The sequence below is a fragment of the Dermacentor silvarum genome, chromosome 6 (assembly GCF_013339745.2).
Source record: "Dermacentor silvarum isolate Dsil-2018 chromosome 6, BIME_Dsil_1.4, whole genome shotgun sequence".
Taxonomy (NCBI): domain Eukaryota; kingdom Metazoa; phylum Arthropoda; class Arachnida; order Ixodida; family Ixodidae; genus Dermacentor; species Dermacentor silvarum.
In genome coordinates this window covers 67,151,069-67,178,566 of record NC_051159.1, presented here as the reverse complement: position 1 = coordinate 67,178,566, position 27,498 = coordinate 67,151,069, and the positions used below count along the sequence as shown (strand labels likewise).

The following is a 27,498-nucleotide window of genomic DNA, read 5'->3' as shown; positions in this document are numbered from 1 at the left end:
CATTTTTACCATGAGGCCAGATCAGAAAAATGTCATCTATAAACCGCTTATAATAAAGAGGTTTTAGTTCGCGCTTGCCAAGAAAGTCATTCTCCAGGACAGACATAAAAATGCTAGCATAATTAGGTCCAATGCGAGGGCCCATTGATGTGCCGCTTATTTGAAGGTATAGTGCGAACCATCAAATTCAAAATTATTGAGCTGTAAAATTAATTTCCATAATGTAGACAGTGTGTCACTACCAATGGTTTTCTGATCATCGGACGATCTGTCATAGGCATGAACAACTGCCTGAATGCCATCATTAGGGGTATGTTTGTAGAGAGAAACCACATCTAATGTAACGAGCAGGGAATTCTCTGTTATAAGGAGGTCGTCGATGTCCAACAAAAAATGGTATACTCTTCTACTACGAAATAAATTCTTATTTACAAGAACATTTGCAATAAACAACACAAATACATAATCATTAACACGTATATATTCGCCTCTAGCCAATACAAGGATGGAACAAATCCAAAATCATGCACACAGTCAAAATGGCGGACTCCGTCAACGATTTGACGGATGCCTAAAATGAAGGTTTCAAGCTTGTTTTGGCTGCACTGATGTCACTGGGATGTTCATAACATTTTGAAGGAACAAAAATAGGTGGTCTTGAAATAAGTGACTCTGAATGCAGTATTTCTTAATTTTTTCTTGAAGTACTGCTATCAAGGCTACATACTTCAGCGCAGAAAAGTGTGCACTGTGCATTTGCCAGCGAGTGTATACGAACTCACTCGCTGGCAAATGCACCGTTCACACCAAATGTCACTAAATATTTCTGTCTGACAGCCTGCGAATGACACTAACGGCCAAGTGCACTCCCTGAAAGTGTCAATAAATATGCCCGTCTTACGGGAATGTAACACTCCAAGGGCTAGTCGCGCATGCGCACATACATGCTCCCAAACTGAAGAGCGGTTATGGGGGCGTCTCCACGTGAAATGGACTTCTAGGATGACACCAGTTCCGACATATTATTTCCCAAAGTGTGGGATGCAATACATGGGCGTTCCAGTTACTTTCGTGCTTCAATGTATGAAACGGCATTATGATAAAAAAGTAAGTGGAACATAAAAAAGTAAGCGGAACAATAGTGCATTTTTACGGTGAGTTTGATGGCGCATATCTCCAAGCTGGTGTCATTCTGGAAATTCTTTCCAAGTGGATACGTATCGCCTTGCAAACTCACCGGCTAGAATTCGCAAAGTGCAATATGTGCCATAATATAATTAATTGAAAATATTAATAGTGAATTTCTGTTAATTAGTTCAAAATGCGTTTCGACTTATTTTGTAAGTAATGTCCGCCTCTCTGAATATAATCCAGCTTAAGGAATATAATATGTGTTATCTGCAACAGGCATTTTTTTTTTAAATTCCGTAAAACTTAAACATGGTCGCCTCGCATATTCAGGTGTATATAGTTTTGAAAGACATCGTCTTTGATAAAGATTGATTTTTTAACGCTGTGACGTTATTATTATTATATTTTGTGCTTAAAGTGCCCCTGACTTAATCGAATTAATGGCCCTTCGTTTGAATCAATTTAGTTCATTTATTTTTCATTTACAGAACACATGGGAGCTATAAGGTTTAAGAAGCTTATATTTAGTTTCGATAGGCCTTGAGGCACCAGGGAAGCAGATTCATTCGCACCATGGACTCATCTATAGGTACTGAGAAAAACTAATTTGTTCATAATCTTCAGAAGTGGCTGTGTAAATATTAACTATACAAGCTGGACATAACAATGACCACGTGATAAATAACGATAACAACAATGTCACGTGATAAAATGCGCGGTAAGGTGCGCGACAGGTGACAAAACAATTTAGGAATGCAACCGCTTAAACCATGTAAAGCGAGTTGAAGGTAATTCAATATTTTAAATTCCACCAAGGGATTTACATATCATTGCAATTTGGTTGCGTTTATACTGGACCAGTGTCAACCAACTTTTCAAGATAACGACAAATAACCTAAACCGTATAGTTTGCTTAATATTGAGAAACTTCGTAATATTTGTGTGATGGTACGACGGAAAGCTGTATAATTAGTATTTGAAACAGTGGTGTATTATTTTCGCGAATTAAATTAATATCTTCCTAAGAGCTTATGTTCAGGCATATACCACAAGTCCTAGCAGCTTCATAGCTTGACCTTTGTTATCACATCTTTAACAAACTGGGCGTGCGGAAATCTGGAACATATTTTTCAGCGAACACTCGTATACGTCTAATGTATTTCTTTTATGGCATCATTCCGAGTGATGTTACGCGTATCTGGACTCCAGTACGAATCAAATATGTTCATTGTAACTATAGCTTCAGAGGACTGAACCTTATCTTAAGATTACCTGTCTTCAAACTGTTCGGTTATTTACATGAAAAGTGTTGATAAGTACACTGTGAGCGAAGAAATGAATTTCTGCTACTGTCCTTACTGTGCGTTGTGCGTTTTTCATCGCTAATACAGCAAGTGTTCTCTCTATGAATCGCTAAACAGATAGATGCATTTGAATTTGTAGTTGAGGAGCTAGTAGACGGAAATTGTGCTATAGAGTACTTCAATCAGCGCTTTTAACTAACAGAAGACTCTACGTGTTTGCATCTGGTGAAACGCTGTTAAGTTGTTGCATAACTGTCATGGTGCACTAGACGTGCTCACCTGTCATTTGTTTCTGGTTACAAGCTGCTCACTTCATCAGGCGTATAGTTGTGCGTGGCGTTACATATGTATCAGATAACATATATAAGCCTTCCTTGTCTCAAATTCCGTTCAGCCTTTCGGACACTAGAGACCTTTGATTTAAAAAATTGTAAAAAGACTCTGATTTTACTTAGTTTAAAAATGAGAGAACGTTTGGTCTTTGTTCAATATACAAGTGCCATTTTTCTTCTTTTTTAAATATTTCCATATTATACGATTCGGAAATTTCGCTATCTAGCTGAGCACCCCTGGGAGCATTGATCTAGCACCAACCATAACAAACACATCTATCGGCCATTCTTTCATTTCGCGTTGCAAGTTCTCTTTTCCCGATATATGTACAGACAGGGAACAGCATTCTTATAGTGTAATTATTAATTCTGACAGTGTTGATGGTTTTGAATGTAAGTTAAAGGCGGTCCGCAATGTTTGTATAATGCTCTATTATGTCTTGCTATTTCTGTTGGAGTACTGCTTCAATGTACCTGTAGTTGCTCATTGTTTTTTTCTTCATTGGATGATAATTACGTATGATGTGATATATGCTAATTGCGACATGTTATTTAATAATCTGTATTTTCTGTAGCTCTTTAATCAACTTATTTCCCAGTGTTTGGTTTGTGATCCACTTGCCTGTAAGAGACGGCTTACAGTGCTACTAAATAGATTTGCTCTGCACTTGCCTGTATCCACCGACGAAGGTCAGTCCAGCGGCCGAAGCTGTTGGGCATTAAAGCTAAGCTTATTACTGCAAAATTGTTAGATTACTAAGGCGCATTCGTGTGTGCGTATATATATATATATATATATATATATATATATATATATATATATATATATATATATATAGCAGGTATGTAGAAAGTAATTTACAAGGCGCCACATTTCGCAGAGCACGTCAGTTGTGCACTGAGAGCTCCAAGCGCGGCATCGTCATTGCAACTCGACTTTGCGCACTTCAGTAGGGACGTCTCACAATATAGTTAAGACTACAACCGTTGCATCAATCGTTGCATCCCGGTGAAAGATAAACAAGTACACGTGTCCATACTCTCGAGGCGCTTAGAGAGGAGGTCCGTTCCATGCGTTATAACTGGTAAGAAGTCAACCGCAGCACGATGAAAGCGTGGATACCGATATATAAGAAATTACAATACTCGACATGGCTGCGCGAAGGACGTGAAAAATAGACTGAATCACAACTTCGCCACTCAACGGAGTGTGGTGAAAGGCACTCAAGTAACAGGAGACGCGAAACCTATGCGGGTTCACACCCTCGAGTCAAAGTGTTCGAAGAAATCCCAGCGGTAGAGCGCAATGGGCATTCAGGAAGAGAGAATTAACTGCCCTCTCTCCATTGTAGCGAGAAAAAGAAAGCTCGGCGCCTCCGGCGAGCACCAGAGTCGCTCGCGCCCGCAGCGCCGCTCCGCGGCCTAGTGGAGTTGCCAAACTTGTTGCCCGCGCGCGCCGCTCCGTCCGCCGCTCGGGCGAGCGCCCTCCCACGAGCCCTCCTCCCCCGTGCGGGCGCCCCCTCCACCGCCCGCCCCTTTCCCCAACAAACACTCCGGTCGCCGGCGGCAGCGCTATAGTCGGCAAGTTTGGCGCGTCCGCCCTGCCACGTGAGAGAGCGCCCACTCGATCGCGACTGCTCGCGCGGGCCGCATCGGTCCGCCCGTGCTTGGATTATATACAACCCGTGCGTGTTTTTGTGGACGCGCCGCCGCTGTCGACTCAGTGCGTGGTGAAACTCGCCGACCGAACCCGCTGCGCGTGGCCAACGTCGTGCACCGGACAGCCTTAGCGGCCGGCGTTCTCCGGAGAGTCCGTCGCATGTGCGTGGACCGGCAGCGGGCAACGCGATCGCCATCCATCATCGTCGCCGACGCCGGAGCGCCGCCGGGTTCAGCGCCGCGCGCGCCGCCTCCGTTATTGGATGGCGTCCGTCACGTGATATGCTAATCTCCGGCGGCGGGGCGGAGCCATGGCGCTGCTCGGCGACGAGACCGAAGCAAAACTATCTCCATCATCCAATTCAGCCGGCAAAAATTAATGACCATGAGTTCGTTTTTGATGAACTCGCCGTCCTACGTGGACCCCAAGTTCCCGCCGCCCGAGGAGTACTCGCAGGGCAACTACATCCCGAGCCATGGGGCCGGTGACTACTACGCGGGCGCCCCGACGCACCACCACCACCACGCGGCCGCGGCCGCGGCGCACCCGTACGCCTCGTTCGGAGGCGCAGCGGCCCCGCCGTACGGTGCCGAGAACGGCGGCTACGTGTCCAGCGCGTCGCCGCACTACTACCAGCACTCATGTTCCATGACACAGACCACGCTGAGTCCGCTGTCGCGGCCCAGCGTAGCGCTCGACCATGCGGGCGGCGGACACAGCCCGCCGTACTCGGGGCCTCCCGCGCCGCTGCAGCGGTCGCCGTCGCCCCCGCCGCCGGCGTCCATGCTCAGGCCGTCGCCGCAATCGCCGCACGTCGGGGCAGCGCCGCCGATGCACAGCCCCGGGGCCACCGCCACGGCGCCGACTTCGGTAGCCGGCGGCGACTGCAATCAGGCCGGACAGCCCGTCATCTACCCCTGGATGAAGAAGGCGCACGTCAACGCAGGTGAGCAGTCAGTCACGCAGCATGCCCCGTCGTATATATACAACGCAACACCTGCTACGTCAAACGCGGCAGAGTTTCGTTTCTGCTATGGCCTCGTCCAAGTGCGCGACATTAAACACTCGAGCAATCCATCATGCATTTACGCGCAAATGATGATTGCTAACCTTCACGCGATCTGAGGGAAAGCGAAACTGCTATAGCCACCGTTCTTCACATTGCACTAAACATGTATTTCTTTTGGATTTGAGTTGTAGGAACACAGGAAATATAGTTCTATTACCAGAGATCTGGAAATGCTCGGCAAAGCTCGCAAAACATAGTAACCGCCTAAGTTATCAACCAGCTAAACTACTAGTTGCTTGTCGCGCACAGAATATTCTGCGTCTTTCGTACACCACTTACAACGAAGGGCTGGTGAGCTGTAAATTTTGTGACAGCAATCTGTTCATTTTTCTATGCTGACACCATGAGCATCTATACTCTAGGCGAACAGTTGTGTTATATAGCTTATTAAATGTCCCGCTGTCCGTACTCCTACACGCGTGCAGAAATGCGTTGAGGACGACTGCTGACAGCTTTGTAATTACAACAACATGACTGTTTCTGAAAGCGCAAGGTAATTTACAACATGTAAAAGAGAAAGTTGCATTAAAACATGTGTCGTGCACCCTGCCCGTGCGAGCGAGAGCAATATATTCAACAGAAAGATGTCATTCAGTACAGAACATGTATTAAAGAAATACAGTCAAATATTAACAATATCCGGAAAACAGTATTGCAGCGCGCCGAACGCGTAAGATAGAACTTTCATTGTTTATAAATTCGTAAATTCCAAAAATAATTGGCATTGTCCGGAATGAGCCAGCTAAATCGCTTAAACTTTATATGGTGTAGCGATGAAAAAACAATTCTAAAACGGATAACCATTGGAGGCAAGGCCAGTGCAACTTTGTCGCGTACGCAGACGTCGACAAGTTACCGCATAATATATGCAAATGTACTGCTTTGATAATTGCTTTCGCAAATGTGATAGGGCAAATCATTTTCGCACCGTGACCCCGTAATGTATTGTTCGCGCCAGTGTGCACCTATACTCCTGCCGTAGACATTGATGGTATTTTCATTTCATCGTCACATAGCTCCGGCTACGATATCAGCCAGCTCACGTGCGTTTCACCATTAAGTCAGGGTGGTGAGCCCCCTAATCGAGCATTAAATGTCCCGTGTAATCACCTGTGGAAAATAAAAGCGAAGGCTTTTGTGTGAACACTCACATGCCTGCTTTGCAGCTGAACAGCCTGCCACGCACTGTTAATTTTTCACTTATGCGAAGAACAGGAATTTTGTTTTCGTGGACTTTATGCGTTGATGTGAATTTAGCACCTTTATTTCTTTGAATATCACAAATTTAAAGTACTTATAAGCCTATAGACGTTTACATAAGAAAAGAAGAGGGGATGTGTGTGATTAGAGCTTCTTTAATGTATGAACCTGATAGAAGTGAAATACTGATGTTGCTTAATTAAACGCTAATACTAACTCAGTGGCGTTTACATTATGCCGACAATGCTGTAATTGAAAGAAACGACGCTTGGGTTACTTGGAACAATAAACGAGCGGACGAATGCAGCTGAATTCCTTTTGTACACAGGACCGATAAGTATACTAACCGTCTGAATTATAACTTTGGACACGTAATTAGGACAACTCGTACATCCAAATCAAATAGAAAAATAATGTTTCAGCAAGAAAGCCAGCGAAAATGAAGTATTGTAAGTGAAAGAAGTGTGAAATTTCAAATAAATGAATAGTCGTGAAATTGGGCATCTTTTTGCTTCCATTAGGCTTTACAAAAGCAGAAACTTGAACATGACGTCGCTTCGAAAAACAATTTCAAGCTTGCTTGCTTGCTTAGAACGTATATTAATAATACCAGTGTAAGTATATTTGCTGACTATTGGGGATAGGTACTGAACATTAACCATGCCGTAACATAATCGAAAAATGAACAGCATCGAGAGCGGGAGATGTAATTACGTAAGAAAAACATTCCTGGGACATTATATGTAAATCACGTTCTGATAAGAGTGTGCACAAAATCGTCAACCATGACAGTATACAGTGGGAGAAAAGGCAGTTTCATATGATTACAAACGAAGGAATGGTAGGATAAGAATACACGTATATGTTGTAAATAATAATGATGATACTTGTGTAGAACAGTACTGAAGTGACGGGCATCGGGGATTAGAGCGATTGAGACAGGAATACGGTTCCAAATGATACTTGTACCATTCAAAATTTAATACCAGGTGCGCACTTTTTTTTTTTATAAACCAAAGAAAAATATTGCTGCGCACTTATTTATGGACATTAGAAAAAACTTGCATATTTTGAAGATGCTAATGCTCTGAAAGCGCAGGAGTCTCGAGTGGGATTATCAGTTTTGCGACACCTTCAGGTATTTTATAATTCGGTGAAGCTAAAAGAGAAACAAATAGGGAAATTCATGCGATCGGCAAATCAATTTCAGGTACAGGTCTTGAGGTATAAGGTTGGTATGTAGCCTAGCCCCTAAAACAACGAAGACAATCCTACGTTGAAAAGTTTTCTAAATTTCTGTAATTTCAAGGTTATATCTTCTGCAACCCGTGTGAGGATTCCATGTTTTCCACGTATGCTGAACGTTGCGATGAACCACGGTTGCTGGTCGTTGCTCCGCGACATAAAGGTTTATGGTAGTTACAATCTGCAAAGCTAATTGTGTGTCTAGAATGAGAACGGATTAAGTAGCATAATAGTAACTGGCCTTTTAAATTAACAGTAACACAGTTGCCAGGCTCAGTCATGAAACCAACGTCTTTAGAAGAAAAAAAAATGACGACGAGCTACTAAGGGAAGTTTATTGGTAAAGTAGTAACAACACTACAGGTGACTGTAACTTGGAAAACCCTGCACACGGCATTTATAGGTAGCACGAACAATCTCTCTGTCTTTCCCATCACAGGCTTCTCAACAGCAACAGTAATGAGGACGCAGATGTTTGCAAGACAAGGCGGTTGTGTTTGATTGGTGGGACCTTATGAAAAGCGACGATAGACTGTACGTCAAGTTACATTGTACGTTCTCTGCCTCGGAAAAATGGTTGGGTTCTCGCTTTGTCTTCCTGCGATATTTCAGAGCTGGGGTGGCTGCACGCTACGTGTAACTGTATATTTAACGTCGACCATTGTATACGATTCGATGAGGATGATTAATTATTTTGCTTCGAAATGGATTTTCAATCATCTCCACCTCAATGCGAAATATCGTGAAAGTACTGAAAATGTTTATAAATTTATTTAAAAGTTGTTGGATAAGCGCCATTCATTTCGAGAAATAACAGAAATATTTTGACAACTGTGGAATTACGCACCCGCCGCGGCGTCCTCGACACCTGAAAATAAGCTATAAGGGATATACGTTAACCATGTTTTTATAGTTTGCTTACTCTACTTACTCAGCAGTCTTTCTGTATTTCCTTCCTTATTTCTTTTTATTCAACCTCTTTCCTTATTTATCCCGATCACCTTCCTACTTCTAATAATTTAAGGCCTTATAGCCTACAAATAGACCCGAATTACTGCAACAATTCCTAGGTAATCGTTGAACCGATCATTGTCTTTCTTCAATACAAGCGTCATCACTCACTCGTTTCAGTAAACCCGCAAGAAATTGCAGGCGCGTTGTTAAAATGTAACACTGCGCTTCTGTATAAATCGGCAGCTTATCGTGACAGCGATCGCACTTTTCCCTGCAGCACCTAAATGAAAAGAAAAAAGCACAAAGCTAATGAGCATGTCAGGAACGCAGATGAAAAAAAAAAAATTGAGCCAGGAAAAGCAATGTTATGACACACAAGCGGCCTATTATAACACATTCGCCAGTATCACTCATTTCGACGTGATCGTTAACCATATTGCTGAAAGGGCATGAAGATTTGTGCAGGGATAAGGCCGTTCATTTTTGCTTCTGCTGTAACGACATACACGCATACCATCAGCGCCCGCTAAACCGATCACCATTAACATCAGCCCGCATACTGTCGAGAATGAATTCCGTCGAACTTGGCTATCTATACCTTTCACGTGCCTATTATAGATGCGCTTAACGCATTGCCCCTTCATGACGTCCAGAAATCGATTCCTCCCGATTTTGGGAAGTACACTATCCAGCTTCAGTTATCTAATAAAACCACAATCTACATACTTTTACAGCAAATATGTTAGGGGTGTTTCGCAACCGTTTTCGCGCGGCAAAGGAGGCGTACAGCGGTGTGCTTAATATAAATCAGCAACGCCACCTGCGTCCGAGTCCCCGATTTTCGCTTTTAAACGTAATTATCAACGGTTATCAAATAAAAGTTACTTCGAGTGCGCCTCACACGAATAGTCAACAGCCTTCATCGCGCGGTTTGTTTTCTTAGCCAGTAATCCGTAATTCTTGTTCTCGTGTACGTATGCCGTGCTTTGCTGATTCCACGCTGGAGGTCAGCTAAACGTTTGCGCGGCTGCGGTGGTAAAAAGCCCCGAAACGGCCGCATGACCAGGGTTCCAGTGAGGACGCGCAGGCGGCGTCGGTGATAGTCGGTGACAATCTAAGAATTACAAGGTTACGAGTACACTGTCCAACTCGAACACAGTTTCCATAGATGACAAGAAAATGCATTCACCCGTAGGCTCGCGTACAACTGTGCTATAAAATACACAGAGTTCAATGTAACGTATCGCCCCGTGCAGTACATCGTATCTGTTTTGCTTATATGAATATAAGCAAAACAGATGAGCTTGTAAAATAGTAGATGGTGCTTGCTTGACACTGGCTTTGCCACTTCAAAATCATTGTTACAGTGTTAAAAACATTATTGTCAGCCTCGAATTCGTGAATGACACCATGCGCCAACCGATTGGGTTTGCTTATTTGTCGGACGTTAAGCGGTATCGCGTGCTTAAAACAACTGTTTGCTCCGTTGAGATCAGCTTTTGTGTCACTCACTGGGTCCAGGATGAAACGTGATCGCCTAGGGCGATATTTTTAGTCGATCATGGTATCGACTGCTCAGCCATAGCTAATATTTTAGCTTGAAACAACTAGGTTTTATTTTGCAATTAGCCATAGCGTTTTCATGAGCAGATCAATGTGATTAAGCTGTGAGTGGATTCCAGCAGGCTCGGCTCTCTTTCATAGGTGAAAGGCAGGTCCACTCTGTTTTTGTGGGAGGAGTATGTAATTTTTAGCTTGTCACCGATATATATATTTAGCTTGTCACAAGAACAGCCAGATATAGACCTTTACATGTACTCCGTTTCATACGCAGCATACAACGCTATACTTCCCTCATTGTTCGCATCCGCGAGCAAAAACAGTGCGGCATAAGGATGGCAATAGGTGCGCGTCACGTAATTCGCTGTAAAATTAAGCATCACACGTTTATATCGCACAATACGACGTGTTCACTACGTGAAAGGCTTCGGAGTAGCTTTTTTAACACCAAACGAGCGGCGGGACACGTTTCTCCGACCAGCGGCCGCAGCGCATCACTTTCTCTCGCGACCAAGAAATAGTACGTCACATACTGGAAGCACAAAGGTATACAATTAATGAGTCATTTGACGTATACTTGCGAACACAAGTTGTGGTTAGAACTTATGAAGTTAGTTATTGCGCAGAATGCGTGGCAGATCACAAATAACTACACATGGGAAAAGCGCGGAGTGAGACGTGTGTGGCACTGGCGCAGTTTCCGCAAGCTTACCTGATATGTATGAAACAGAGTATATACATATACTACTTCCTAATGGTGCGAGAACTCGTCTATAGGGCTTCGCTGTCTTTGATGTATCAATTGCTCTAATTGCATGCATATGCGAATGTATTTTTTTATTATTATTGTTTCTTCGTGCGAAACATTTCGAATTCACATTTACGGCTTCACATTTACGATTCTGCACGCAAATAAAGCTAAGCAAGTAGCACGCATGCTTCACTCACCATGCGTGTGTTCGTCGCATAATATCCATCTTGGCAATACCGTGCTCAAAGGGTGCATGCATACGTCTTACACTGTATAGATGCTATAAAGACGAACGCCTGCACACTGGAGAAGTGTCATCGTTCACTTCCTTCAATAGAAAAAAAAAAAAAGAATGAAAAGAGAAATTAAAAAAAAAAAGTGTGCATACCCGGTCGCATGTTGCTTCCTTCCTGCAAAAATCCTTCTTCGCGTGCCCGCTTCTATAGTTCGGCGAGTCGCATATAGCTCGAATAGACGAGGAAAGAAAAGTCGCTTCCAAGCTCTGCAAGCGCACGCTGCCGGGTAGCGGGTGCGCGTTCTTTGCAATGGACCCTCCCGACCGTTCTCTTCTGCAACCCCCCACCACCCTTCCCCCTCAAACTCCTTACTCACTCCAGCACCATCTAAATTTGAAGTCATCGCTAAAACGGGCCGCCCGACTCTGTCGGGAAGACGACCAGTCTGTGCTGCTGCTGTAGCCGCGTTGTGTGTATACCGTCGGGCTTTTGCTCGCGCGTTTTCAGCGCCTGGCCGAGAGAACGCGCCGCCGATGCCTCTTCTTGCCGTTGCCGCGCAGAAGCAGCGGCGGAGGCCCGATTTAGAACCCGCGCGAGCGAGGCGCGCGTTAGTTCCTTTTAGCGGTGTTGGCCAACTGGCACAACAGCAACAAACAGCCTCGCGCCCATGCACCCGGCGGGCGAACACGCACGACGGACCCGCCGTTCCGTCAGGTGCTCGAGTTTTCAACGAGGGGCTTCGAACGAAAAGGCCAGGGCTGCGCGTCCACGCCGAAGCTTGTCAGAAGAGGCGCGCAGACTTGAGTTGCGTGTTCTTGTTCGACCGAGAGCTTAGCTTCCACGGTCTAGACGAGGTGATGAAGGCTGCTGTATAGTATATATAGGCTAGGTGGTTGAGCATCTTTCCCAAGACCCAAAGAAATCTTTATTTATGCTTTCTAGAGAGAACCAATATGTTTTTTTGTTTTTTTTTTAAGTCTGTGTAGAGTGTTTTTAAATCCGGATTTCTAAAGTCCAAATATAAGTCTATTTAAAGTCTCTTCAAGTTAGCTTAACTGCCTGAGAGCCTCATCAAGCTGCCAAAGAGGCAAGGGTCGACTTCACAAGGCTTCTTGTTCGTAACTGCTTTTTTCCATTCCCGGTCGCATTCGCTAATAGTATTTTCAGCATCACGATTGGTTAGAAATTCCTCTTACGAAAAAGTCTATATATAGCGTAAGAGCTTTTTTTGTGTGTGTGTGAATAAGCGGGTGCAGCTTCTTTTATGCAATAGTCCGCTGCACTGCATAGATACGAGGATACAGTCGGATGGATGACAATGTTCTTTTTCATGAACCCTCCTCCTTATTGCAGGCTTCCGCAGAACTCTTTTGCAACGGTATATAGCCGTGCACATGTCTTCCTTGCGAGGTTAGGAGGCCACGTGCCGGATGCTAGCCGCTTCCAAAAGCTACACTGATTCCCTATCAAGGGCGACAGCATTCTCACTCTATTATCCGCGCAACATGTGGGCATGACACGTCACCTACGCAGCTGTTTTCATTGTGTGTAACCGGGAGTCATTCTGCTTCGGGACTTTATTAGCGCGATATCTGCAGTTCGGGCGGGATGTACGCCAAAAGTGTCACCCAGAGACGTGTATATAATGTTCGGCCTCAAAGCGGCATTGGAAAAGTACACGCAGAACGCCGTAGCGGAACGCGGCGCATGAAGTTACATCAGCTGTCTGTATGCTTTAAAACACGGCTGGTTTTAAGTATTTTTCGAATGCAGTGCAGTCGCTCCGATATGAGATTGAGTGTGTGATATCCCAGTATTCTGTAGTGGAAGTCCGTGAAATTTTTAACCTTCACTGGCGTTTGCGCGCACTTGCTAACGCAGCCAATTTTCTGCGTACAAGTAATTTCAACAAACTTTCTCCTGCAAATATTACGGAGTATAGTATTGTTATTCCGTGAGAGTTGCGGCTGCACAAGATGACATCCTAAAGGCGTTTAACCACTGAGAGTTGCATGCGATATACCAGCTGATAGACTCCTTTCAGCTGAAGTTGTTTTATTAGGCTGCAAGGAGGTCAGCAGGGTGATAGTAGATAAGATTGAACTGAGATCCATGTTTGCACTTTTGCTTCACGTTATTATGATCATGCGTGAAATTCAGATGAACTATTTCACGCTTATGTAGGCCTACAAAATGTTTTTCTTCTCGAGTGCGACATCTCACCTGTCCAAAAATCGTTCATGATATTCACATGCGTCCCAGCATAATGTTTATCGAAGCCACGCGGTGTTTTCTCCAGTAAAACCATCGAACAGCTTGCGTCAATAGCATTTCAGTTCATGCATCACCTAACTGTGATAAATAAGGGTGCAGAATGCGCGAACGCGGCAGTGCACTTTGACACGGTCTGACATTTTTCGTTCGCGTTGGACTGCACAAATTTGACAGAGCTTTCCACCAATGGCATCTAACACTGGGCTACCAGCTTGCTGCTTATAGCGATTATCCAGATAACTTAAGTGAACGGTTTCGTGCCCTGTCCGTAATACCTTGAACTTCCGGTAACTCCCGTGCTATCGTGTCCCAGCTCCGCTTTATATATTATCCTAAGGTTGAATTCGTAAAGCTTTTTTATTTGTAAGAACCACAGCTTACGAACTGTTTGTGAACGCGGGACCACTGGCAGACGTGACATATTGTAGGAATCGAGACTTACATTCACTCATTCCACAACCATTTCTATTTCATGTGCTAATACAACTGAACTTATTGCTGTAAACTTCACTCCGCTTGATGTGAATCTGTATGGTGAATTAAGCAGTGAGTCCAGTTACACGTTATTCGAAAGCAGATACGCAATCAAGAAAAGACATACACGTTGCACAAATTGAACAAGAACGTATAACTTTTTGTGCTTAAGGATTTCATCTTCCGCGAGTACTGTTCTTGCTTTACCGCATCTGTTCTCTGCTTTCGATGCATAACAACAATATAGGCAGTGTAAACACGTGAATACGGCAGCAAGGTATACGCACACCAATAAAGACGCAATGATCGACGGCGGTACAGCTAATGACAAAGACTCGGCATTACGCTGTTCACGATATCTGGGATCGAATTCATAAAGCTTTTTTTTTTTTTCCCGTAAATGCCATTGTCCAACCGCCTTCGCTGATACTATGTCCAACACCACAATTGGCTAAAATGTTTTCTTGCAAAGATTCGAGCGTAAGAGGTTTTAGGAATACGGGCACAGTATATTCAAGGGAAAAAAAAAAAAAAAACGCGGAGCAAGAGCAACAAGCACTTATAGAAATGTCGGCAATTGCGATTTCTCGCACACCGTCCAAGAATGGGGGCCTGTATTCACAAAAAGCTCTTGCGCTAGGATTGTTCGTAAGTGCGAATTCCAAGCTAATCTTTATGCTGGACATATTATTAGCCAACGCGGCCGACCAATCGTATAGATAGCTCTTATGAACGGAATTATGTGTGAATTCGGCCCCTTTATCTGTAAACGAGCTCTAAAACGTTTCATTGACGCGTGCCGACTGCGCATTGTGTTCACGCGTTGCGATGACGCGAGCGCGTTCCGCCGCGAAGATGCATTCGACGGGAGAGGGCGCAGCGAGCGCACGGGAGAAAAATCGTGACATTCGCGTGTTCTGGAGTGATTTCCTCGCCCCCGGCGTCACTAAAAGGCCGTGAAGAACTCTGTGGCACGCGACGATTTCGCGCCTCCATTACACGTCTATTTAAACATTCGCGCGCCGCCGTTACTGTGTACACGCACGGACGAGAGACGCGTGTTCCTTGGTAGCCGCGCACTTTTTTGTAGCGTAACAAGACGAAAGTAGTAGAAAGAGTAATGGCCTCCGGCGAGAACAAACACACGTACTTGAACGGCTTATTGAAACACGTGAGCCCCCTTCTCCCGTCGTAAAGCCGCTTTATTCTTTTCTCTCTCTCTCACTCCTCCTTGCTTAAATCGCACGCACATTTGTATCAAGAGCAAATGTGGAGCGCTGCGACTACTTGCTGCACCTTCCCATCAGCGTAAGCGGAGGGGGGGGGGGGGGGGGGGGGCACTTACTGGGACGCTTGCCGGAAAAGAAAAAAAAAAAAAAAAAGAACGAATCTCGACCAGCCTTATCGCTGAGGCGAGGATACGCGCGCAATCTCCCGGCGGATTAATGAGCCGGAGGCGCGCGAGCACTAGGCCCCATCCCACGCCAGAGACCATTCCCGGAGGGGACCGGCGTAACAGTATACACAAGCGTGTATAGGTGCTTCCCGGTAATACACCTGTTCATCGAATCGAGCGTGCCACCGGGCTTTCTTTCTTTTTAACAAAAGTCGCGCATTGAAAGTGAGAAAGAAACACGGCTTGCGGAGGGAGAAAGCAAAGTACAGACGGGGAGGAGAGAGGAAGGGGAATTGGCGGCGGCGACCCCATCCCCCGCGCCGTCGAAATCGGCAATCACTTGGCACGCCATAAAGAACGGCCGTAAACACTCGTTTTCGGCCCGGGGGTGACACAAATTATTGCGGTCCGTCGGTGGCGGCTGCGTCTGTGTGTCTGTGCGTCGCCTGAGTGGCAAGCACTGTCCATTTGCTCGGAGGAGGAGGATGCGGAGAGCGAAGGCACGGAGGGAGGTTCCCCCACTTGTGCGAGACCGCAGTAATACGGCCCGCAGCGAAAGAATCATGCTCTCGTCTAGTATATGGCCGGGAAAGAAAAAAAAAAAAAAAAGGAAATCGCCCGACGAGGAGGTTCTTATGGAGTTCTCGAGCGAGAAGAGAGAGAGGGGGAGAGGCTCAAAAGGAAGGTCATAGTCGGCGGCGAGCCCCGGGGTTCTAAAACGGTTTTCTTTCAGTCAGGCGAGGAGGAGGTCGTGCACGCGCCCCGCTTTTCTTTCACGGTGCTGCCGCCGCCGCCGCGCGAACGCTCGCTCGCGCGCGCGCTAGTCGGCGGCGTGCGTGGTTCTCCTTTGGGCGCCCTCGGATATTTATGGGCCCGTTTGGCGGCGGCCGCCGCGGTGCCACTGATCGCTTGCCTGCCCGCCCGGCGTGTATGTCTGTCTCTCTCCTCCCTTTCGCCGACACGTGTAATGGTTAGGAATCGTGTCTGTTTGCTCGCTGTCCCGCCGAGCCACGTGCCTCAGTGGCAAATGGCTGTTTTATCGGTCTCTCTTTCTCGGCTACTCTCTCTCCTTCTCCCCCTCCTCCCCCCTTCTTCCACCGCCACACACGGACATGCCAGAGAGGGCCCCCGTGTGGCCCCTTGTTATCGGCAGTGGCCGACCGATCAGTCTCTTCGGCATAGTAGCGCAGGCTGTATAGTGCGTTCTCTACAGCGCTTGTATTGCTGCCAGCAGCTGTTGGCGGCGAGTGTCGCAGTTTTGGACGACGCATGATTTCGCCGGATATGCCGGCAGGTTGTTGCCCGTGTTGCGTGTGCGTTGTGTATGTAACGGCTCTGCACCGACGGTGCAGCGCGCCTGTTTCAGTGGGAAACGTGTCGGTGTTGCGTGCGCGACACGCGGTACGTGGGCCGCGGTGACGGCGAGGTTATTGAGTGGCGTCGCGCAGGGAGCGGTGCCGCGGCTTCTCATTAACACCGCGCCACTCTGATTAGCTATTTCTAGCGCTTGCTGAAGGGGGGCGCAGTATATGTATATCGTGCAGCACCTCGTCACTGCGAACGAGATGCATGACACTTCGTATCGCAATGAGCGCGGGCATATATAACTGCGCGTTAAAACCTACTCGCCGAGATTAGCGCTTCAGACAAGCTGGTTCCCCTAAGTCATTATTCGTGCACTATTCGTTTCTTTAAATACGTTCGAAGGCGTTAGCTAAACTGATATGTTGATGAAGATGGTCTGTCGGCCAGATGCGCTTAGGTAAAGTAAATCGTAGACTTTGTTTAGGTGCAGTATCGTTTTGGTGCGGTAGTTTTCTCCTTCTTTCAGTGAGAGAGAAGGAATCTTTTGCAACGAGGCGACGCTATACGTTTCTGCTTAATGGCTCGTTATTCACAATTCTTGCTAACATTGGAAAGCGTGAAATGTCCTTCGAACCCATCCTAAATTTCAGAACGGGAAGAGGACTGCTGATGAATTTTTTTCTCTGATTAAACATTTTATACGCTGCTGCCTCCGACGCCGTACTTCCACTTGTGTGAAACTGTGTGAAACGGCCTGTCGGAAGTGGTGTGATGTGATTTATTCTGATATATAGCTGTTGTGTTGCCGGCTTCTCCAGAAGCAATAGATTGTCCAATGAACCAAGGATGGCGATATGTGATGATATGAAAAAGAAAGAAACAAACAACTCTTTCAGCGATAAAGCACGTTTTGTAAACATGCTGCAGTCAATATAGGCAATAAAAAACAGAACATTCTGCACTTCCTACAATTAAACACAAATCAATCTATAACGCGCACATACAATGCTGCGGCATAACAGTAACGCACCCCCCCCCCCCCCCCAAAGTACATACAAAGCTTTAACATACAGAGATTCAATCGCACATTCAGTCAAGAATGTTATTAAAGCGTTCAGAGCTGATCGCTGTAATGATGCATTATCCCATGGCCCAAGCAACTGTTCTAGGCTGAAAGGACGATTATGCAAGGGTCATTAATGTTGCTCTCAAAGCACCTTTTGCTGTTCGAATGCATTAGGAAAACTTATCAGAACGTTTTCTACGTTCTCCCACGAATGGCCACACGTGCAACAAGGCATAGCTGAACGACGTGTACGATATAAAAAAAAGCTGCTTGTATACCCCGCTTCCAACCTGAAAGGATGAACCATAAAGTCTACGTCACGGCCACCACTAACAGAGATAAGGAACTACAGATGGGGGTCAACTTTATACAGCAGACTGTTCACAGAATTGGCATCAAATCGATGAACTTGTGTTATATAGCGTGCACAATATTAGGTTAGTGTGGCAGGAGCGGAATGATGTGCGTCTCCAGTGATTTTGTCGACTTCAGTGTTTCCTGCTATACCGACAATTCCAGGAATCCATTCCTTTCGTTTGATGGCCTGACGATGCAGCTGTAGCTATTTTAAATGAAATCCTGATAAATCAACATTGCCTTTATATCACGCTTGCAAAAGCGCTGCAAGTATTGAAGAGCCGACATTGAGTCTGTTCCTCCTGTGCTTGAATGAATTCAGTGGCCAATAGTATTGCATGGAGCTCTGCAACGGTAATATGATGCCCCATGTGAAAGGCGACAACATTCGACGTGCTTCGAGTGATGGAGTTACAAATCCATTGTGATAAGCATGTAGGAGGCACAGAGTTGACATTTTAGCAAAAACAGCATTCTTTGTGCCCAGTCCGCTTATGTAGGAATTGATATGTATAGTGGAGGAAAATGCCAAGGTGGACAAAGTGAATCAGCACTCCACTGCGCATGGTCTGGAATCGAGAACGAAAGACGGCCAAGTAATCGGCAGTAGTACCTGTCGCGTCTTGTACATGTGTCAGGTAGTGTACACGTAGACGAAAAGCTGGAGCACGCTTAAGCTTCGCCTTTAAGAGTGGAACGCGATATCATTCAAAGGTCCCTTGCTGCTTATCAGGCTTTCTTTCTCGTATATTCAAATTACAATCCGACGCTATCACGTCTGTAGGTTGTGTTTAAGTCGTACTTTACGATTTTTCAGACGGATTTTACTTTGAGAAATTAAATTTTTGTTCACTAACGCCTTGCGCCACGCGAAGAGCCCGCCCAGTCGGCGTGGTTCGGGATGATGTGGTTTGGCATGATTATTTCCGCCAGACGCCGATGCTTACGCCGACGCCGACGCCGGATTTTCTGCGACACGGAGCCCTTGACGCTATCCCGTTAAAATGTCGAAGGTTAGCTCGAGAAAAAATGACTATACGCTTCCCCTGCTCGAAGTGCCGGCAAAGACGTTCGCGCACAAATCGCACCTACGTTTATGGCGGGACCGATTATATCGCATACAATCTTCATAAAGAAGCTTTATCTCCGTAATTGCGTACACATGAACGAGGGGGGGGGGGGGGGGGGGTAGGTTACTTTCGTAATACCCTGATTCGCCATGCCCACAAATCCCAATAACATACCGTAAGTATGGGAAAGGTGTAGTTCATTGCCAGCATTGTTGTGGATTTTTGAATAAAGATCCGTCACACGCCTGGAGATAAAGACTGCTCCCATTTGGATTTTGGATTTCGGCTTACGAAGGCAATATAAGACTTCTAGAGTTCGTGCAGGCCAGTTGCGTACACTGTCGCACTATACCAGAAAGAGTCATCCTCACACCATCCACGATCGCAGTGGGCTGGTTATTTTTCAAACAGGCGGTATACATGCTGCTCATTCCTTGGTGAACTTTTCCTCCTTTTAACATCGGACTTGCCTCCTACATTACAGACTTTATGTTGCACAGTTTGTGGCATTCGGCGTAGATCAAAGAGAAATGACCTCAATCGCCGCGACATGCGCCTAACAAAATGCTGGACCACTTCTTATTGGGCTAGGTCGTGAAGCATCGCTATTAGAAGAGAGGAGAAATTAAGACACATGCAAAAATGAACGGACAAGCGCGACTATAAGTCGTAATAGATAATGAAGAAATGGGGTTTGCTGCGATAACCAAGGCCGAGTGACCAGGTGACCGAGTGGTGCTGTCGTCACGCCGTCCTACTAACGTCGCACAACAAAATGCCCCGTAAGTGCCTTACGCATTAAAAGCAAGAAATACGTTAGGAAAAACGACGAATGGAAACAAACATGGTGAGCCCGTATACAAAGCTTTCATTTTTAGAAAGTGCAGTTGAACGTTGTAAAACAGCGCATGATATCAGCTTCAGGTCCTGGCTAAACTCGCCGCGCGACCATCGAAAAGTCATGGACGATTGCCTGTGAAGTGAAATGTTGGATACCCAGCACTGCGATTGCGTTTGTGTGTGCGGATCCAATGCAGATGTGCTATCAGAAGGAAAATGTTAGCGGATGTTTGAATGATACGGAAGAAATGTTTTCAAACGTGCGACCACATGAGGGTATAGCGCAAGTCTTGGTTATGTACTGCTGACTGGAAACAGAAACGAGCATCATTTCCTTCTTGCAGTGCATGAACTGGGACTGATTTCGCAAGACATTTCGTCAGTAAGTGATCTTTGCTAATGGCTGGTTGCCCCATCGCTAATATGACCAGCATGAGGATTAGCCGGAATATGCTCTCACGAAAGATTTTAGCGTAAGAGATTCTTTTGAATACGTTCCCTGGGGGACGTCGTTCTGACTCTCATCGGCCAGTATTACTAAAACGTTCAATGGAGAGGTGTACTTACATATGAGAAAGCTTGTGAATGTGGCTCCTTATGTTTTTGTACATACTCATGGCTTACTTGTACTTGGATTACTAGTGTTAAACACAAGTAAATTTACACTACGGAACATTTCACTAGATGTCAGGTGGCGTGACCGCATGCCTGCACTCCAAATGACAAATAACGCTCTTCACACGCCACAAAACTTGCAGGATATGCTTAAATTATGTCGCTTCTCTTGGCGAATGCATGGTGTATATTGCTGCAAAAGCCAAGAGGAATAGTTTAATCGTATTATGTCTTGTGCTCATTCCATTCTGATTTAGCTACGTACCTCATTTCCTACTCTTATGCTTTGTGATACTCGTAGTAGAAATACTCTAATTGAATACATCCTGAATAGGTGGGCATTGGTTCTAGATCTGCACGTGTTTTAAAGAATCATTTCTTACTATTAAATGGTTAGTAGCAACAGGTACCGGCTAATTTCGGCACTGAACATATTATTAGTAGAGGCTACGAGGCAATTACTAGGTTTTAGGAATGAGAGGTTGTGAATTCGGCTGCTGTGGGGTCGTAAAGAAGCAGTTGAACAGAAGAGCTGTTTTTATGCCACTGATGCCCTCACTTACACTGTTGCAATGTTGTACATAACAGACCCTTAGCTAGCGTTCGTAAAATTACCAAATAGTGTATATAATCTCACATTTTATTTCCCTCTGTTGTTTCTCTCTCTAATGCTGAAATGCCCCGAGGGTGTCTTTAACTTAACTGGAATTCTTTCCATCTAAAGGGCTTCGAAGGGTTTATACAGCGTTCCTCGCTTGACCTTAATTATGAATAGCGAAATCAGAATATGATCGGAAATCAACCTGAATGTTAATCTCTGATTGGGAAAAGACACGCAGGTTGACAAATCTGTCATGTATATACGTGATTTCACGTTGCCTTTATAATTCTGTGAAGCTGTATTTATAATACAAATCACCCATGTGCGCACAGTTTCGTTCGTGCTGTGGAATCATCTCTCTTGATAAACGAACTCGTTGATGTTGATTCCTAAACCCGATCCAGCGCTATACGATATAATGCATAATAAGGAAGAAGGTGACATCACAACAGCTTATGCTGTCGCCCTCTTCATTCTTGTGTCCTGTATACTTCGTCATGCACAACAACGCTAACTACTTTTTTTTTCCCTTTTTGCTGATAAGCCTGTGTGAACATGCTGCTGTGCTCAGTTTTTCATACATTTGCTCAATGATAGCTTTCACATTAACTTCCGTGTAGTATCTCTCATCCTGACGCATAATCGAGACTGCGAAAGAAAATGAAGCGCTGAAACAAAGAGACATCGCGTCGTTGATCTCTTAATGTAAGAACAAAAGGCTGTATGAATGAACACAGCATTTGTGACGGTGCCCAGACGGCGCTATGCAGTAAAGAATTTATGATAATTATGTGACAGACAGCTTCAGGGCGAGTTATCCATTCAAAATTACGTAATATGTCTGCGTCAACAAGTTCACTGAGAAGGATGGCCACATTTATGTGACGAGCATAACTATCGCTGTCGAAGCACAGGTTGTGAGAACCGATAGTAAAACTCTGACTTGGGCGAGTTGGTTCATGCTTGAACGAAAACGCAGCGCGACTGAGACAAGGACAAGAAGAAACACAAAGCTACATCACAAACGCTGTGATGTAGCTTTGTGTTTCTTCTTGTCGTTGTCTCAGTCGCGCTGCATTTTTATCTAATTGTGAGAACCACCTTGGTTAAGTACCATGGTGAGGCGTCTATTCTGGAGTGAGAACATTACAATGGAACCACGCTGTTAGAATCGGGGTTGTTCTTTGTTCTGGGGTGTGTAGAACACTGCCCGAAGAAAACAGCAATGTGGCCTCCAATCCGTCAGCATTTCGGGCATGCTTCCAGAGCGACCTTGCGCTGTCAGCCAATCGTTTCGCTCTACAGCGCTTTCGGTGACTCAGGGGCGGTGACTTTTGTCTCTCGTCTTTGTATAATGGGGGGGCAGTGCCGCTTGGCGTACACGCCTGTCGCGTCCGTCACCCAGCTTGCTGTGGTGGCGGTCACAGACAACTTACTCAGCTTAGCCAAATTGAACGTAAAAGCTTTTGTCAACGTGATTATCCTTGCATCTGTGCACATAACGTTATCTGTCCAGGACGCGATAGATCTGTGGTGTGGGGCCAATACGAAGAGGTTTGTTCTCATTGGGTAACCGCATTGGGCAAGTTTCGAGCGTCTTCCGACGCGAGCCCAGCTGCAAAGTGGGCAGCGACGAGTGTGTCAACATCAATGGAAATCACGTGTTCATAAGTGAGCAGGCGGGTAGCATTGCTACACGGTTAATGACGCTTTGTCACGCATAATTAACTCATTACTATCGTATAACAAACAGGAAGGCACAGCGATACCTGAATACGTTTTGCATTGCACATTTGTATTTATTGCATTTCGAGGTCACGATGTCGGTGGGAGAAGTGTAAATGTTGCCATCAAGAATAGATTCTGACAGGTTAAACAATGGGAAAACACGCGTGCAGACAATAGAAACTGCCATGAGAGGCATGTCTGTATTAATATTAATGTTCTTTAAGCGTAAATGAATCTTTAAAGACCCGCCATCATAGACAAGTTTCTCAATAAGTGGTTACGACGTTCAACCGCGTTGTGTGAACTTGGAGTTCAACAAGAAGCGTTCTTCTGGCTATACACAGTTTTTTAGCAGTCTTGATAGCTTTAGGTTAAAAGCGTCACAAGCGCAATGCAGACTTGGGTACTGAAACATGATTAAGTTGTTGCTAGTTGGCAGTGCAATATCTCTGCTCAATGCCTTGACTTTAGATACAAATTATTTTAAACTATCATATAAAAAGTATGTCCAATTGGGACAGCATTGCACGTTACTGTGTCGTTAGGTTGGTTTCAGCTATGTAGGTAACGGCTTCTGGAAGCTGAAGGAATGATGTGGCCGAGTAAAATCCTGATTTCTTTTTTCAAAAGCTTAGGCAGTTTCGCGAAGCACATTCAGCGCAGCAAGTTAACAAGTGCTGGTTACCGCCGTTCACGTCGAGAGATATGGATTTCAAAGACGCTGTCGGCTGGTTGGCGGCGGTCGTGTGTGCGCGCGTTATGTGATGAATGAAATTATCCAAACTGAATAAATGCCAAACCAGTGATTTCTTGGGAAGCGCGAAGTTGTGCGTGGCTTCTCCGTGTGATAGAGTCCTGCATCTGGCCATCTTACTGGCCAGATGCAGGACCAGATACCACCGAGATGGCCAGATACTAGCCATCTGGGTTTGGGAGCTGGAGAATGTGTCGTGATGGAGTGCACGCTCCCCAAAGCTGATATCGTTAGCGCAGAAAGAAATATAAGAAGAAATAATGTTTTACAAGTGTGCGTATATAAACGCGGGATAGCTGCAATCACCATTGTTGATTGCTCGGTGTCCGGAGAGCCAACGAGATGGCTTCTTTATACATGTTCAAGCCGAGCTGCAAATTCCACTTTTGTGTAATCAGAAGCTTACCACTTGTTATATTGGGAGACTGACGTGTTATAACAAGCTTGGTCGCTGGAGCGGTAAATTAATATTAGAGCCATGGAGCACTCCCCCACGTCGCTGCATGGTCCAATATATCGTTTATTGTTTAAATGGTTAAAGCATAAAAGGATTAAAATATTTCTTCCCAAGAAAAAGTTGCCCATTTTTCACGAACATTTCAGTCTTAAATAGCCGCGTGAGTCACATTCTGTTGGTCCACGCGCAATGTTCTGCTAGAACGCTCGAAGCATGCATGGCGACATTCAGTGCGTCCAAGAGCTGTCATAATGGTCGTCTAAATCAACTGTATAAAGTCTCTATATATGCTCAAGGCGTAGAAATACATATGCTCGTGTTCCCCGCATCCATAGAAAATTATGGTGCACTCAGTCTCTTGAAGAGTAGGTAATATTCAGATAAATATCTTTAAATGTGATGCTTTGCATATATCCAACACTGGCCCCAAATATTTGTCAAGCTATTAGGCGGCTACACATGTGCTACATAAACCTATCTAAGGTTAACTGAATTAGAGCTTGCGTTTCGGCATAGCTTGTAAACGATACAGTGCATGAACGTAAAGATTGCATGAAAATAAATGTGTGACCTTCTTGACGGTTAAACAAAAACATTCCATGAAATCTCTCGAAAGTAAACGAAATTGTACGCATCGCCGTTAGTTGTGAAGCACTTAATTAACCGCTTTACTAAAACTTCGCTTCATATAGATTCCAACATTTGCTTTGGAGCTGCATAATGTTTTTAGCACTTCCTACTAGGAAACAATCGGTTAGTGAGAAGATGAATGTGCACCTGTTTCTGACTTTGAAGAGAGATCTAACGTGGAAATAGTTAAAGAAGCTATACTATTTTCGACTGCCACAACCGAATGTCAGTCTGACGCATTGGGGTGTCAGGGTATAATGAAGCACATTCCGAAGAGATAATGGGTAATTCGGTAGCGCAGGTCTTGCAAATGTAAAACAAAAGAATTCACAAATCAACATGCACCGAATTCTCGCGCATTGTGAGAAATGCTGCGAGTATAAGCTGGGCGACAAAATCCGCATCGCGCCCCCATGTTAGGGGAGATCAAGCAAAGCATTATGCCTCACGGATTATCACGCAATCGCGGACGACGAAGACAGGTACTTACTACGAAGCAAAGAAATAGGCTAACGCTGCTCTTATTTTGCTCTTAACGAGAAAACAGAAATGCGGCTTTACATGAAAATTTGACAAATTTCCGTCGGCACGACTCTGTGCGGCCACTAAAACCAAGCAGTAACATGTTGACTGCGTGATAGATGCGAACACGGAAGAATGAATAACTGCGCACGACGAGCGCTGACTATCAGACCAATGTTTATTGAAGAAGCACTCTGATAACTAATGTGCAAAAGCGAAATGACAAATAACAATCGTTTGCGCAAGAATCACCATGTCATCCCCTACCCCGAGACACTAATACTCAATCAGAAGTAATTCACAGTATTTCACGTCTGCAGAACGTCTGCATAATCTAGTGTTCGCGGAAAAACAGTGGTGTTTTCTCGGTAAAACACAGCACCTGGTACTGAAACGTACAACTGGCAGTTTCGGCAAGCGTGAGCATGACATGTATTGCTATCTCTACGTTTATAATTATTCACATGGGCTCCGACATTCGCAAGATGAAAGAGTATTCACGGGTGGGAAAGTCGCTGTTTTATTTTTCAGTCTTTTATGTATTAATGAGGTCGTGCTGCCAAAGCGCTCTTCAGCCTGTGTACTATATACGAAAAGACAAATAAAGACAAGGAAGAAAGCAGTACAGAAATTATTGCAGGCTTGTTCTGGGGAATAAAGACGCAGGAAGGCAATTGTACAGCGAGATCTGTGTCTTCACTTTGACGTCATTTGCCTCGCCGTTCGGAAGCGAAATTCGAGGAAGAAAGTGTGTAGTCTTCATTTTTCGGGCTAATATGCCACATTTTCTGGTCTACCAAATGCAGAAGGAGTTCAGAATGAATGATGCGGGTAGTAAGTAGCCTTTCCTGCGTTGTGTAGCCATTATGGTCTTCATTTCGTGTTTTCCACAAGTGCCCCTTTCATGAAGGCAACGAGATCTTGCGCTGCAATGATCATAGAATTTCGTACAAACGTCAATGGTGGGAGATGAAGCGATGCCACCGTTCAGCCATAATGAGAATCGTGGATGGTACATGGATTTTCCTACGACTTGGCATGGATTCATTCACAAAGCATATTGCAGTTTTATTCTTTCTTTCGTTTTTGTTTTTGTGGCACACATATGCCGCATTCTAGAATCTTAACACTTCTTAGAGCCTGTTTGGTTTCTGACATGCATATTTATTTCACATCATCGCTTAACTTGAAGTGCATAAACGAATAACCACACCTCTGAAAAGGCGTGCCGCAAATCCTAGGTCACGTTTAGTAAGTATAAATATAGCACTTAACATGCGTGAATTTCGTTTATGTTCTAAACAGCTATATTTTCTTGTAACGTTTTAAAAAGCATCAATGGTCTTTAAAATTGTATAACTTTTGGCTTAGAAGACTGAGAAAGCAGTCGCATCAAAACCATATTTAATTTGCCACTATATAACTAGCATAAAACTCATAATGAAATTACCTATACCGAACTGTTTTCATTGTATAATGGTTTTACTATTTATGAACACTTAGGAACACAAATCTCTGTAGTATCGTATCACCGTCATAAATACATTCCGCACAACATTAAGACAACGAGGTGAGCACTCCTCTTAAGCAAAAAAAAAGAAGATTTTGTAAAATCAAAGAAAACTTCTGAAAACGCCTGTGAAATTCACAAATATAAAAAATATGAAGATCGGTAACATTGAATTCAACTATCATGCACGTTGAATCGCTCAGAATCGAATATATGTGCTGACCCACTTGAAAAATAACTAATGATGTTGGCGTTCCAATGTTGTGAGCAGTCAACCGTTACTTGCCGATAGCTTGCTTGCCGACATGCAATAGCTTGCCGACATGCACCTGAATTAATTTCGCTGAAATAATGCAGGACTTTAACATAAACGCTACTGCCATAATTCTATCTGATACGAACCGCAAACAAGCATTATGAAGCCACCGCATTAGCGGCCTTTCCACGTGGCAGTCAT

The 27,498-nt window shown here is 44.8% G+C and overlaps 1 protein-coding gene across 1 annotated transcript in view; it reads left to right on the top strand.

The window, feature by feature from the left end:
- The first annotated feature begins 4,327 nt into the window (after positions 1–4,327).
- Positions 4,328–27,498, top strand: part of LOC119455543 (homeobox protein Hox-B4a) — a 36,472-nt gene continuing 13,301 nt past the window's right edge. The window contains exon 1 of the mRNA XM_037716949.2: positions 4,328–5,373. Within this exon, the coding sequence (XP_037572877.1) occupies positions 4,806–5,373 (568 nt within the window). The 5' untranslated portion in view covers positions 4,328–4,805. The remainder of the gene's footprint in view (positions 5,374–27,498) is intronic.